The sequence below is a fragment of the Sebastes fasciatus genome, chromosome 16 (genome assembly GCF_043250625.1).
Source record: "Sebastes fasciatus isolate fSebFas1 chromosome 16, fSebFas1.pri, whole genome shotgun sequence".
NCBI lineage: Eukaryota > Metazoa > Chordata > Actinopteri > Perciformes > Sebastidae > Sebastes > Sebastes fasciatus.
The window spans coordinates 3,172,867-3,186,012 of NC_133810.1; the positions used below are offsets into that span (position 1 = coordinate 3,172,867).

General features: G+C 38.2%; 2 protein-coding genes across 4 annotated transcripts in view; one reads left to right on the forward strand and one right to left on the reverse strand.

The window, feature by feature from the left end:
* Positions 1 to 13,146, reverse strand: part of sgcd (sarcoglycan, delta (dystrophin-associated glycoprotein)) — a 618,307-nt gene that overhangs the window by 35,686 nt on the left and 569,475 nt on the right. The window lies entirely within an intron of this gene.
* Positions 1 to 13,146, forward strand: part of wwc1 (WW and C2 domain containing 1) — a 60,787-nt gene that overhangs the window by 12,248 nt on the left and 35,393 nt on the right. For all 3 annotated transcript variants that reach the window (XM_074611798.1, XM_074611797.1, XM_074611799.1), the window contains exons 2-5: positions 2,165 to 2,274; positions 2,723 to 2,926; positions 3,315 to 3,391; positions 4,992 to 5,071. In XM_074611798.1, the coding sequence (XP_074467899.1) occupies positions 2,165 to 2,274; positions 2,723 to 2,926; positions 3,315 to 3,391; positions 4,992 to 5,071 (471 nt within the window). The remainder of the gene's footprint in view (positions 1 to 2,164; positions 2,275 to 2,722; positions 2,927 to 3,314; positions 3,392 to 4,991; positions 5,072 to 13,146) is intronic.

A 13,146-nucleotide genomic window follows, 5' to 3' on the forward strand; every position in this document is an offset into this window, starting at 1 on the left:
CAGTGAGCCGCGATGAATCCATGTTTTAGGTTGGACATTTTTTTAGACTTATTCAGACTCTATAAGAACGGTAGCATCACGCTAGGGCGGAGGTCAGCAACCTTTACTATCAAAAGAGACATTTAGGCAAAAAGAAAATCTGTCTGGAGCCGCAAAGCATGTGATCATTGTGATGAAGGTAACACAGTTTATAGTGTAATTATATAGTATATAAGTCTAATGCAGTGAGGGCCAGAGAGACAATGTACTACGGAGTATTAGGGCCACATTGAGGGAAAAAAGCCAGAGGTTTTCAGAATAAAGTTATAATATTATGAGAATAAAGTCATAACTTTACGAGAAAAAAAGTCGTAATATTACGAGAATAAATTCATAACTTTATGAGAATAAAGTCGTAATATTACGAGAATAAATTCATAACTTTACGAGAATAAAGTCGTAATATTACGAGAATAAATTCATAACTTTACGAGAATAAAGTCATAATATTACCAGAATAAAGTCATAAATTTCCGAGAATGAAGTCATAATATTACGAGAATAAAGTCAATAATGTGGCAAACACAGCCTCCCTCTTTCATTCCTTCAACCAACGTCTTGAAAAGGTCGGCGTTGTGATATTCACGTATATTCAAAAAACCTGTTGACATCCAAGTCTTACATGATGTTTAAAAGTACGAGTGTTTCTCCTTCCAACCAGAAATGTGGACTTTTCTTTTGGGCATGCATCTCTGCAAACTGTCGGCTAGTTGGATTGAGTTCAACGCACAGAGCTCGCGGTAAAAACTGAGAAAACTGCCGTAAAAATCCAAATTGAGACGCATATTCTGAATGAATACATGTCCAAAGAATGCTCCTAAAACCTGAATAATATCAGCATATCCCACAGGTCTTAATACTTAATAACATGTCTTCATTCAGAATAAAGCCTAATATCCAAACGGGAGATGCTGTTTACTCATAACAAATAATGTAAAAGTAGTCCATGTAAACACTCCATTAATGACATTTTAATGAACTGAAAGTCATATAGATTTGCACAGAGTTTGGTGTGTTTCTGAGGTGTCTGTCCCAAAATGAGTGCTCATTAATAAATCATTTAATTTGGTGATCGAGGATTCAGCACCCGGCCGTACACAGCTGGATCTGTGCTGATTTATTCTCATAATTCTGTGATTTTAGCAGTGATTTATTTAATAAAGAATCACACTGATTATAGTTATAATCTGGTTAATGCATCAATCATTATTTCTGCTTAATCAATCAAAGGTTTAGTGTTAAAATAGTGACACATATCAATCCTTCCAGAGCTGAAAGGGTCGTGAAACGGCTTATTTAGTCTGTAAAAAAGGTAAAAGAAAACTCAAAGGTGCTCAGTTTACGTGTACGATGAAGTGAAATACAGAAGAGCAGCAGTTTTACACATTTCAGAAGCTGAATCCAATTTGATTTCCTCCATAATGACATAATCATCCAAATTGTTTGATTGGCAAACTGCTTTTATGTGAACAACAATTGTCGGTGTGGTATGAATTGCACACATACCTGAAATGCTTTGTCGGATGGGAGAAAGCTGATGGGAGTGTTTTGAGAGTTTAGAGAGTTCAGATGATGAGTATGTCGTGTTTAGAGGTGCAGGCACACACACACACACACATCACAAATATGTGCACCTGTTTGGGCACATTTTAATCTACCTGGAAGGTAAGGTGAGGTAATCTTTATTATCCCAGAGGGACATTTGCTGCACAGCCAGCAGCAATACAATCATCATACCGACAACATTACATGGTGTTATTCAACAGACAAACAGCAGCAGGGACCGATGAGTTCTGAAATCTACTGGTCATGCATCTGCAACCAGACGGAAGAAACTCACTGAACAAAGAGTGACGAAGGTCTGCAAGGATGACTGAGTCTTCTTTGTGACTCTATCCTTGTACACTTGTGTCAATACACATATAGACGTGCGACTTCCTTGTCTTTCATTTGATAATCAATATGTAAAATCCTGAAGTTTACCCACAATCCCGGTAAAATAACTTTTTAAAACTGCTGTGTATGTGTTGTATTTCATGCACACCTGACGAGGTCTGTGATGTTTGTTGATCACGGTGGAGATGATTCTGTTTCTGAATCTGTTCTCTGATTGTGTTTCCTTCAGGCAGACGAAGCCTCTGTCGTTTGCCGACTGCATCGGAGATGAGCTACCGATCGGTTGGGAGGAGGCGTACGATCCCGGCATCGGGCCGTACTATGTCGACCACAACACCAGTGAGTTTACTTTAGTCATCTGTTACTTCTTACTTGTTATTCTTTCTGCTCATCTCTCCATCTTTACTCTCCATTTCCTCCCCCCTTATCATTCCTGCTCTTATCCCTGATTAACTCTTAAATATGCAAGATATACATAGATCTGAAAACGTTTAATTGTTTAAATTGGTCATCCAGCAGTTCTAATAATCAGGAAGTGTCTTATCAGTCTTCAACATTATGCCATATCTTAAAATGCGTTCATTGTTAAGGTTAACCAGAATAAATACAAGTCATGTGATAAGGCCTGATAACTCATCTCTGATTGACTGAGTCACATCTGTTGATTTAAACAACGCAAACACTGAAACCATCACAAGTTCAATATAAATGTGTCTTCTATGCAATCTAAATCCTCTCTTCCTCCAGCGCTCATTGTCTTCCTCTTCACCTTGTTTCTCCTCTCCAGAGAGCACCCAGCTGGAGGACCCGCGGTCCCAGTGGCAGCGGGAGCAGGAGTTCATGCTGCGGGACTACCTGGCCGTGGCCCGCGACGCGCTCAGCGCCCAGAAGGAGATTTACCAGGTGAAGGAGCAGAGGCTCCGCCTGGCGCAGCAGGAGTACCGGCAGCTCAACGACACGTGGAGGGACAAGACGACGTCGCAGACCAGCTGTGAGTACCGACTACGGGAGGAGAAACCACAGACATGGCGTAGCTCGCTCTGTTTCACATTTACATCCCTGTGGATTTTTCCACATCTTCTTTTTTTCTCGTAAAGTTCTGACATTATTCTCGTCATATTCCGACTTTTTTTCCTCTTTAATTTATGACTTTATTCTCGTAATATTCTGACTTTTTTTCTCATAAAGTTAATAAAATCAAATCAAATAAATACGTAAAATCAACGGGAAAAAATAAATACGATTAAATTTAAGAAAAATCTTTTTTTTTAATACAATGAAATACATTTAATTAAAGAAGAAAATCAAGATGAAAAAAATATATAATGTGCCGTTCTTTAACACCTCTCTGTTCTCTTCTTATCTTTTCTTTCCCGCAGTGAATTCCAGATCGTCCTCGTCCAGCAAGTACGACCCAGACATCCTAAAAGCAGAAATAACCACAGCCAAAAGTCGGGTAAGAGCGTCTCCTTCCTGTTTCAACCTGGTCTGGCTAATACCTGATATCTACTACACGTAAACAATATCTTATTAGGGCTACAACTAACCTCCATTTCATCACTGAATAATCTGTAAAAAAAAGAAACAATCATGATTTCAGAAAAAATCAATTATAATGAAAATAAGATGATAAAAAAATGAATGAATTAATATAATAAAATAAAATAAATACATAAAATCAAAGGGAAAATGAAAATAAGATTAGTTTAAAAAATAGTTAAAATATTAAAATATGGACAGATTTTTTAATACAATGAAATACATTTAATTAAAAGAGAAAATAAAAAATGTAATAAAATAAATAAAGAAAGAACAAATATTAAAAAGAACGAAAAATGGAAAAGATCAAGGTTTTATCACCTTGTATACTCAATAAAACTGTAAAATGTAAATATAGATTAATCTTCTTAGTCCTCTATATGACAGTAAACAGAATATGTTTTGGACTTTTGGTTGGAGAAAATCAAGACACTGTGACATTTTTTTCATTATTTTCTGACATTTTATAGACCAAGCGATTAATTGAGAAAATAATAATTATCAGATTAGTTCTGAAGTTCCAATTTACGTCTAACAACGTGATACAGTAGACAGTTGGGCGGCAACTATTTTAGTAATCGATTAATCGTTAAAGGTCCCATATTGAAAAAAGTGAGATTGTCATGTCTTTTACATAATAAAGCAGGTTTAAGTGCTTTATAAATACTGTTAAACTATCAAAATGCTCAATATACGGAGAAACACACGCAGCCCGTATTCAGAAATTGTGCGTTTGAAACAAGCCGTTAGGATTTCTGTCCATTTGTGATGTCACAAATATACAATATGTAGACCATTACAGGGTTTTAAACGTAAACATTCTAAATGTGTCCCAGTTTATTTCCTGTTGCAGTGTATGTAAATGACATCAGCTGACATGAAGTAAACATGGACCCAAACTGTTGCCTAGCAACGCAATTCTGTTGCAATTCCATTGTAATGCACTAAAACGGAGCGTTTCAGACAGAGGGTGAATACAGGTATATTCAGGCAGACAGTACGAGGAAAATAAAGTTTTTTTTTAACATTACAGCATGTAAACATGTTCTAGTAGAAACACAAAATACAAGTATGAAATGAAAATGAGCACGATATGGGACCTTTAAAGTAATTTTCATGCAAAAAATGGCAGAAAATGCTGTTTTCAGCCTCTCGAATACGGAGATTTCCTGCTTTTCTCTGTTTTATATCATATTAAATTGAATATCTTTGGGTTGTGGACTGACAAAACAAGACAATTAAAAACATCACCTTGCACCAGCTTGTTCACTCAGAGAGAAAATCACATCTCAAACAGGAAGTCACTACTCTATCCTTTTACTCTCTTGCTCTCTTGCTCTACTGGCTGTGGATCAAATATGTAGCAGAGTCACCTGCACCAACACCAGTCACCCAAGTTTAGCACTTTAATTAGTGGAAAGCACCTGACCGCATTATTAAATTCATTCTAAATTTAGCTTACGACAAAGTTCTTCATACCACAACAACAAATAGTTTGTCTAATCTCTGTGTCTCAGGTGAACAAGCTGAAGCGGGACCTGGCCTGTATGAAGCAGGAGCTGCAGTTCAAAGAACAAGGCTTTGAGACCCTCAAAGAGTAAGTGGTGCATCCCGACGTCCTCACTCACACAGCTACTGATGCACTCGTCCTGACGTACTCACTCACACAGCTACTGATGCACTCGTCCTGACGTCCTCACTCACACAGCTACTGATGCACTCGTCCTGATGTCCTCACTCACACAGCTACTGATGCACTCGTCCCGACGTACTCACTCACACAGCTACTGATGCACTCGTCCTGATGTCCTCACTCACACAGCTACTGATGCACTCGTCCTGATGTCCTCACTCACACAGCTACTGATGCACTCGTCCTGATGTCCTCACTCACACAGCTACTGATGCACTCGTCCTGATGTCCTCACTCACACAGCTACTGATGCACTCGTCCTGATGTCCTCACTCACACAGCTACTGATGCACTCGTCCTGATGTCCTCACTCACACAGCTACTGATGCACTCGTCCTGATCTCCTCACTCACACAGCTACTGATGCACTCGTCCTCTCTCCTTCTTGCTGAAGGGCGTTTATATTTGTTGACCGCCGACTCTGGGATCCGGTCCTCGCGCTTTTACGCTACCACCAGCCCTCCTAATTTAATTTGACGAGCAAAGCAAGACAGTCAGAATCTGACTTGAATAGCAAGTATACGTGTGACCTTCCCCTCTGCTTTCACAGATATGTCTTCTGCCTTCAAAACACCTTCGGCTCGCGTTTACTCGGTGGTGGAGAGGGCAGCTCTAGAGCGTCAGGGTTCAATCTCCCAGGTTCTCTTATAGGTCAGGGGTCTGCAACCTGCGTCTCTTCAGCTCCTCTCCAGAGGCTCCCTGTGGATTTATAACAATGGAAATGAATAACTGTTTTTTGTTTACATTTTCATTTTTATTTATCATTGTTGTAGGTCTATGGTACGACGGTACGACAGAGTATTAGGGCCACATTGAGGAAAAGAAATTAATCTGAGATTACGAGAATAATGTCATATTATTACGAGAATAAAGTCATAGGTTTACGAGAAAAAAAGTCGTAATATTATGATAATAAAGTCATAATATTATAAAGTAGTAATTTTACATTTTATTTTATTTTTTTTCTCGTTAAGTTATGACTTTATTCTCGTTATATTACGACTTTTTTTTCTCTTTAAATTATGACTTTATTCTCATAATATTCCGACTTTTTTTTCTCGTAAAGTTATGACTCTATTCTCATAATATTACGACTTTTTTTCCCGTAAAGTTATGACTTTATTTTTGTAATATTACAACTTTTTTTTCTCGTAAAGTTATGACTTTATTCTCGTAATATTACAACTTTTTTTTCTCGTAAAGTTATGACTCTATTCTCATAATATTACGACTTTTTTTCCCGTAAAGTTATGACTTTATTTTTGTAATATTACAACTTTTTTTTCTCGTAAAGTTATGACTTTATTCTCGTAATATTACAACTTTTTTTTCTCGTAAAGTTATGACTCTATTCTCATAATATTACGACTTTTTTTTCCGTAAAGTTATGACTTTATTCTCGTAATATTACGACTTTTTTTCCGTAAAGTTATGACTTTAGTCTCGTAATATTACGACTTTTTTTTCTCGTTAAGTTATGACTTTATTCTCGTTATATTACGACTTTTTTTTCTCTTTAAATTATGACTTTATTCTCATAATATTCCGACTTTTTTTTCTCGTAAAGTTATGACTTTATTCTCGTAATATTACGACTTTTTTTCCGTAAAGTTATGACTTTATTCTCGTAATATTACGACTTTTTTTCCGTAAAGTTATGACTTTATTCTCGTAATATTACGACTTTTTTTCCGTAAAGTTATGACTTTAGTCTCGTAATATTACGACTTTTTTTTCTCGTTAAGTTATGACTTTATTCTCGTTATATTACGACTTTTTTTTCTCTTTAAATTATGACTTTATTCTCATAATATTCCGACTTTTTTTTCTCGTAAAGTTATGACTTTATTCTCGTAATATTACGACTTTTTTTCCGTAAAGTTATGACTTTATTCTCGTAATATTACGACTTTTTTTCCGTAAAGTTATGACTTTATTCTCGTAATATTACGACTTTTTTTCCGTAAAGTTATGACTTTAGTCTCGTAATATTACGACTTTTTTTTCTCGTTAAGTTATGACTTTATTCTCGTAATATTACGACTTTTTTTCCGTAAAGTTATGACTTTATTCTCGTAATATTACGACTTTTTTTCCGTAAAGTTATGACTTTATTCTCGTAATATTACGACTTTTTTTCCGTAAAGTTATGACTCTATTCTCATAATATTACGACTTTTTTTTCCGTAAAGTTATGACTTTATTCTCGTAATATTACGACTTTTTTTCCGTAAAGTTATGACTTTAGTCTCGTAATATTACGACTTTTTTTTCTCGTTAAGTTATGACTTTATTCTCGTTATATTACGACTTTTTTTTCTCTTTAAATTATGACTTTATTCTCATAATATTCCGACTTTTTTTTCTCGTAAAGTTATGACTTTATTCTCGTAATATTACGACTTTTTTTCCGTAAAGTTATGACTTTATTCTCGTAATATTACGACTTTTTTTCCGTAAAGTTATGACTTTATTCTCGTAATATTACGACTTTTTTTCCGTAAAGTTATGACTTTAGTCTCGTAATATTACGACTTTTTTTTCTCGTTAAGTTATGACTTTATTCTCGTTATATTACGACTTTTTTTTCTCTTTAAATTATGACTTTATTCTCATAATATTCCGACTTTTTTTTCTCGTAAAGTTATGACTTTATTCTCGTAATATTACGACTTTTTTTCCGTAAAGTTATGACTTTATTCTCGTAATATTACGACTTTTTTTCCGTAAAGTTATGACTTTATTCTCGTAATATTACGACTTTTTTTCCGTAAAGTTATGACTTTAGTCTCGTAATATTACGACTTTTTTTTCTCGTTAAGTTATGACTTTATTCTCGTAATATTACGACTTTTTTTCCGTAAAGTTATGACTTTATTCTCGTAATATTACGACTTTTTTTCCGTAAAGTTATGACTTTATTCTCGTAATATTACGACTTTTTTTCCGTAAAGTTATGACTTTAGTCTCGTAATATTACGACTTTTTTTTCCGTAAAATTATGACTTTATTCTCATAATATTCCGACTTTTTTTTCTCGTAAAGTTATGACTTTATTCTCGTAATATTACGACTTTTTTTCCGTAAAGTTATGACTTTATTCTCGTAATATTACGACTTTTTTTCCGTAAAGTTATGACTTTATTCTCGTAATATTACGACTTTTTTTCCGTAAAGTTATGACTTTAGTCTCGTAATATTACGACTTTTTTTCCGTAAAGTTATGACTTTATTCTCGTAATATTACGACTTTTTTTCCGTAAAGTTATGACTTTAGTCTCGTAATATTACGACTTTTTTTTCTCGTTAAGTTATGACTTTATTCTCGTTATATTACGACTTTTTTTTCTCTTTAAGTTATGACTTTATTCTCGGATTTTGGATGTTGTAGGATGTTGCTCTACTTTTCTCCGTTCCCACTTACAGACATAATCTCTCTCGTATTAAGACCCGCATCAGATAGTTTCTGAATCGTGGTGCTGTGGAGTGGTTGGTGTATTTAAGCATATTCTGGACAACATTGCAGAACCTCCTCTTTGCGTAGCGCTGCATGTCGTTTAGCAGGTGGATGTTTTTCTCTGGAGACAGCTCAATCCATTCCTCCATAGAAGTTAACCTTAAATATGTCCGGGTTTTGACATTGCTTAGCAACCATGACAACATATTACGTTTTGTTCTCCGACGATGAGTGATACCAAGGAATTAGATAGTCATAGCCGTGGTATGTGGGTATTATATCACAGCTATGAACCAATCAGATTGCTTTGATTTGAGCTACCCGTTTCATAATCAATGTGTTATGCTCTTTTAGTTGCCTAGCAACAGAACAACTCACTTTGACTGAATTAAAAACAAAACATAGGTGATCAGGGAGCGGGAATAAAGGTTTCAACACCTGTTAACAGCATCTCCACACATTTTTAGAATGATCCGGCGTTGTCTGAATCGTGTTTCCTCTCCCGTGTACTCGCTCTAATGTGCTCTAGCCTTCTCTCACCCTAGCTCTTATCTTTCATTGGTCTCTTATCCTTATCTATGACACCATCGCTCAGGCATCACGGGAATATTGTCGTCTAAGCAGAGATGGATCAGCCGAGACTTCCTGTAGTGTTGTTGGAATTTGTCCTGTTGGAACTGTAAATGTGAAGTCGAACGGAAGAAAGTTAGAAACTTGAGTGCGGCTTATCAGCTCAGTTATTGCCTCACGCATTATCACACATTCCATCCGATCATTAAACACTAACACCTCTATAAACGCGCCAGTGGAACAACAGCTGAGGAATGTGCATTGAAAAGGAAACACCCCTTCGATGTGACCTTCTTCCACACCTCAGAATATAACGTCAGAAAGTGCAAGGTGTACCAGATTCAAAAGGGATTCATTCGCAGACTGAAGCAGATCTTCTTTTGTTTTTGAATTTCACCACATTAGAAGGCTGACATGCAGATCCCCCCCCCCGTGGGGTCGATGTTGAATTGAACAGGAATGTCCGGTCTGTTTGTCTTGCCTCCCGGTAAGCACAGTGAGAGTGTCAGGAGGATTAAAGAGTAGCTGAGGGCTGAGAGTGGTTGGACGGCATTCCTCCGTGACTTTCCTCTCCTGTTGCAGTCATTAGACGGCATCCAACAACCAATCAGTGTGTGCAGGAATACGAATAAGCTTAGACTGGAATGCAGATGAACACTGAACACTGCTCTTGTTAAGATTTTTGCAAAATTACTGGTGCACAAGAGGGCGTTTTACGATGTTTTCTGTCATGCAGAACAGAAAAGGTGACAGCATAATAAGCAGAAAGGTATGCTGTTTTTCTTGGTTTGGGTTACGTCACTTAGTTCCAACGAAGGAGAAGAATATTTTAGACCAGCAGTTCCCAACCTGGTCGTATGATAAATCAGACCACAGGTACGGATGTCACAACGCTAGAAATTTAGTAGTCGATACCAATACCAGTGAATTACCCTTCTGATCGGCCTCAAGTTTCTTGCCAAAAATTCCATTTTTACAAGATTACATTTGAACACATCATGATAACGTTAGAATTTACTAGGGACTTTTTTTCAGACCGAGTACAAGTACTTACATTTGTGTACTCGCCGATACTGAGTACCGATACGAGTACTTCTCTGTGCCAAAAGACCCTCGTTAACAGCCAGCTGGAGGGTGTGAGCGACACACGGCAGGCTGGGGAGTCCCGCATACGAGGCGGTGCACCGCGACCGACTCTAGGTCGGCTTGGAAAGGCTCGGGGCGAAGGTGCTTCCCGAGGCCGTGGACAAAGTGTCACCGGGGCTGACTGTCCTCAGTGCGCCCCAACCGCGTCGTGCCCCCAGGGCGGGGCTCGGGCCCACGTAAAAGGCGCCAGGGGTCTGCGGCGATGTCTGCAACCCATCCGACACGGACCAAGGTGTCTAACGCACGTGCGAGTCAGAGGGTGCAGGCAAAACCCTGTGGCGCAATGAAAGTGAGGGCCGGCGCGCGCAGGCTGAGGTGGGATCACGGCCCCGCGGGGTCGTGGAGGTGGAGCGTGAGCGCGTGCGATAGGACCCGAAAGATGCTGACGAGAGGTCAACGTCACGCTGCCATAAAGTGGTATCGGTGCCGTTGTATCGGAGCCATTTTTTGAGTACGAGGACATGAGCACAGTATCGGAATCGGTATCCGTGCATTCCTAGAATTTACCTTCACCCAATACTTTTTACTGAATAGAGCTTGAAAGCATCATAATGTAAACCTCAATGGAACCTCCGTATGTTAGATGTTCCGTTATTTAGCCCAGTAGAACTGTGCTGCCCAGCGGCGGCTAACTGCTAACGTTAACCAGCTCTCCTCCTGTCGATTTCAACACAGATCTGTTGTTCACAATGTAGCAATAGTCCGTCAGTCTCTCGAGCCCTGAGCCCCGGTACGAAAAAACGAGTACCATCAAGTTTTCCGAATTTCGGCATCGACTTGGTGCCGAAGTATCGGTTCACCTGACATCCTTAGTTTCAAGATGATTATCAGTATAGAAAGGCAGAGAAAACATTTGTCACTGGAGAGGAGCCGCAGGTTGCAGACCCCTGGTCTAGGCAGAGGATTGTGGGTCAGAATAGCCAGAAAAGCATGCTTGCTTGCATACTGCAAAATACGACAGGGTGTAGTAGGACATCCTGTCGTATTTTGGGCATACTGCATTTGACATATTATGTATTGGGACATGCTAAATCTGTAGTAAATTGTAGGACAGTATGGGTATTGGAACGCACACAGTGTTTTTGATAAGGACACTTGAGCTCTGGTCTTGACCATGAATGTACCTGGTTGTCCAAGAAAAACACTTTTTTACTCATTTAAAAATGTGCAGTAGGAATTTCAGTGTCACTTTAAAATGTGACTGTAGTTAAATGTTTCAGCTTGGTATCTCTTATCTCTTTCTTCTCTGCGTTATTGTAAAGAGGTGGTTGTGATTGTAATTATAAAACGGTTCATAACAGCGTTTTCACTCTGTGGTTGAGAAGGACTTAAAGAGGATTACTTGTTCTCTCTGCCTGTTACAGACAAGTGCCTCTCTCCCTCCCCTCACTTCCTCATTCTCTACCTTGTTTTCTCCCTCTCTCTCTCTCTGTCCTCCCCCTCGTCCCTCTCTGAAGAATGTGGAAGGACCTGTTATTCAGATGCATGCATGACTTGCTGATGACAGCGTCTACGTACAGAGCTGCTGCTGCCTCTGATGGCTGTTTGCTGCAGTGACTCTTCTGTCTGTTCTCCCTGCAGACGGGTCTTTCCCATTCTGCCTACAGCCAAAAAACACTATCTAATGTGTGTTAACCAGAAGCTGAGCAAACATTTAATATTGTAATCAAAGTGATCAGGAGGATGTCCACACCGAGCCGGCTCCGTGCGTAAACACATACCTGTGAAATGTTTTCAAAAGGTCGCTGAGTCACCTCCGGCTTTACGTGAACACCTGTCCCGTTTTAACACCGCTGAACTCACAATGTAGTTGTTCTCACGAACCCTTAAATTCTGAGTTGAAGGTTGAAGCTTATTGTAGATAGAAAACAGTTGCATATTAAAATAAGACAGTAGGTTTTGATGCTGACGCCGCAGTTTTTTAATATTCAGCCCATCCTGGTGTTGTGAGTCTACAGTTTTTATTTCCTCTGGAGGAGGTTTACAAATTAGAGAAATCAGCTAGTGCAGCGATTGATGTGGGGAAAACAAAGACCTGCATATTTGCTGGTCTCAATGGCACATGTTTGAGAACCATGAGCCCCTAGATCAGGGGTCAGCAACCTACGGCTCCAGAGCCACATGCAGCTCTTCAGCTCCTCTCCAGTGGCTCCCTGTGGATTTATTAATATGGAAATGAATAACTGTTCTTTGTTTCCATTTTCATTTTTATTTATCTTTGTTGTCGGTCTATGGTACGACGATACGACGGAGTATTAGGGTTACATTGAGGAAAAATTATGAGAATAAAGTCATAATATTATAAAGTAGTCATTTTACGTGTTATTTTATTTTTTTCTCGTAAAGTTATGACTTTATTCTAGTAATATTACGACTTTTTTTCTTGTAAAGTTATGACTTTATTCTAGTAATATTACGACTTTATTCTCGTAAAGTTATGACTTTATTCTAGTAATATTACGACTTTATTCTCGTAAAGTTACGACTTTTATTCTTGTAATATTACGACTTTATTCTGTAAATCTCAGATGTTTTCTCCCTCAATGTGGCCCTAATACTCCGTAGTACATTGTCTCTTTGGCCCTCACTGCATTAGACTTAAATACTATATACTTAGACTATAAACTGTGTTACCTTCATCACAATGATCAAATGTTTTGCGGCTCCAGACAGAGTTCTTTTTGCCTAAAATGTCTCTTTTGATAGTAAAGGTTGCTGACCGTAGAGAAACAAGACGGTGTAGTTCACAGGCTGCAGAGATACCAAATGAAACACTAAATCAATACGTTGCTGAGGTTTGTTAATG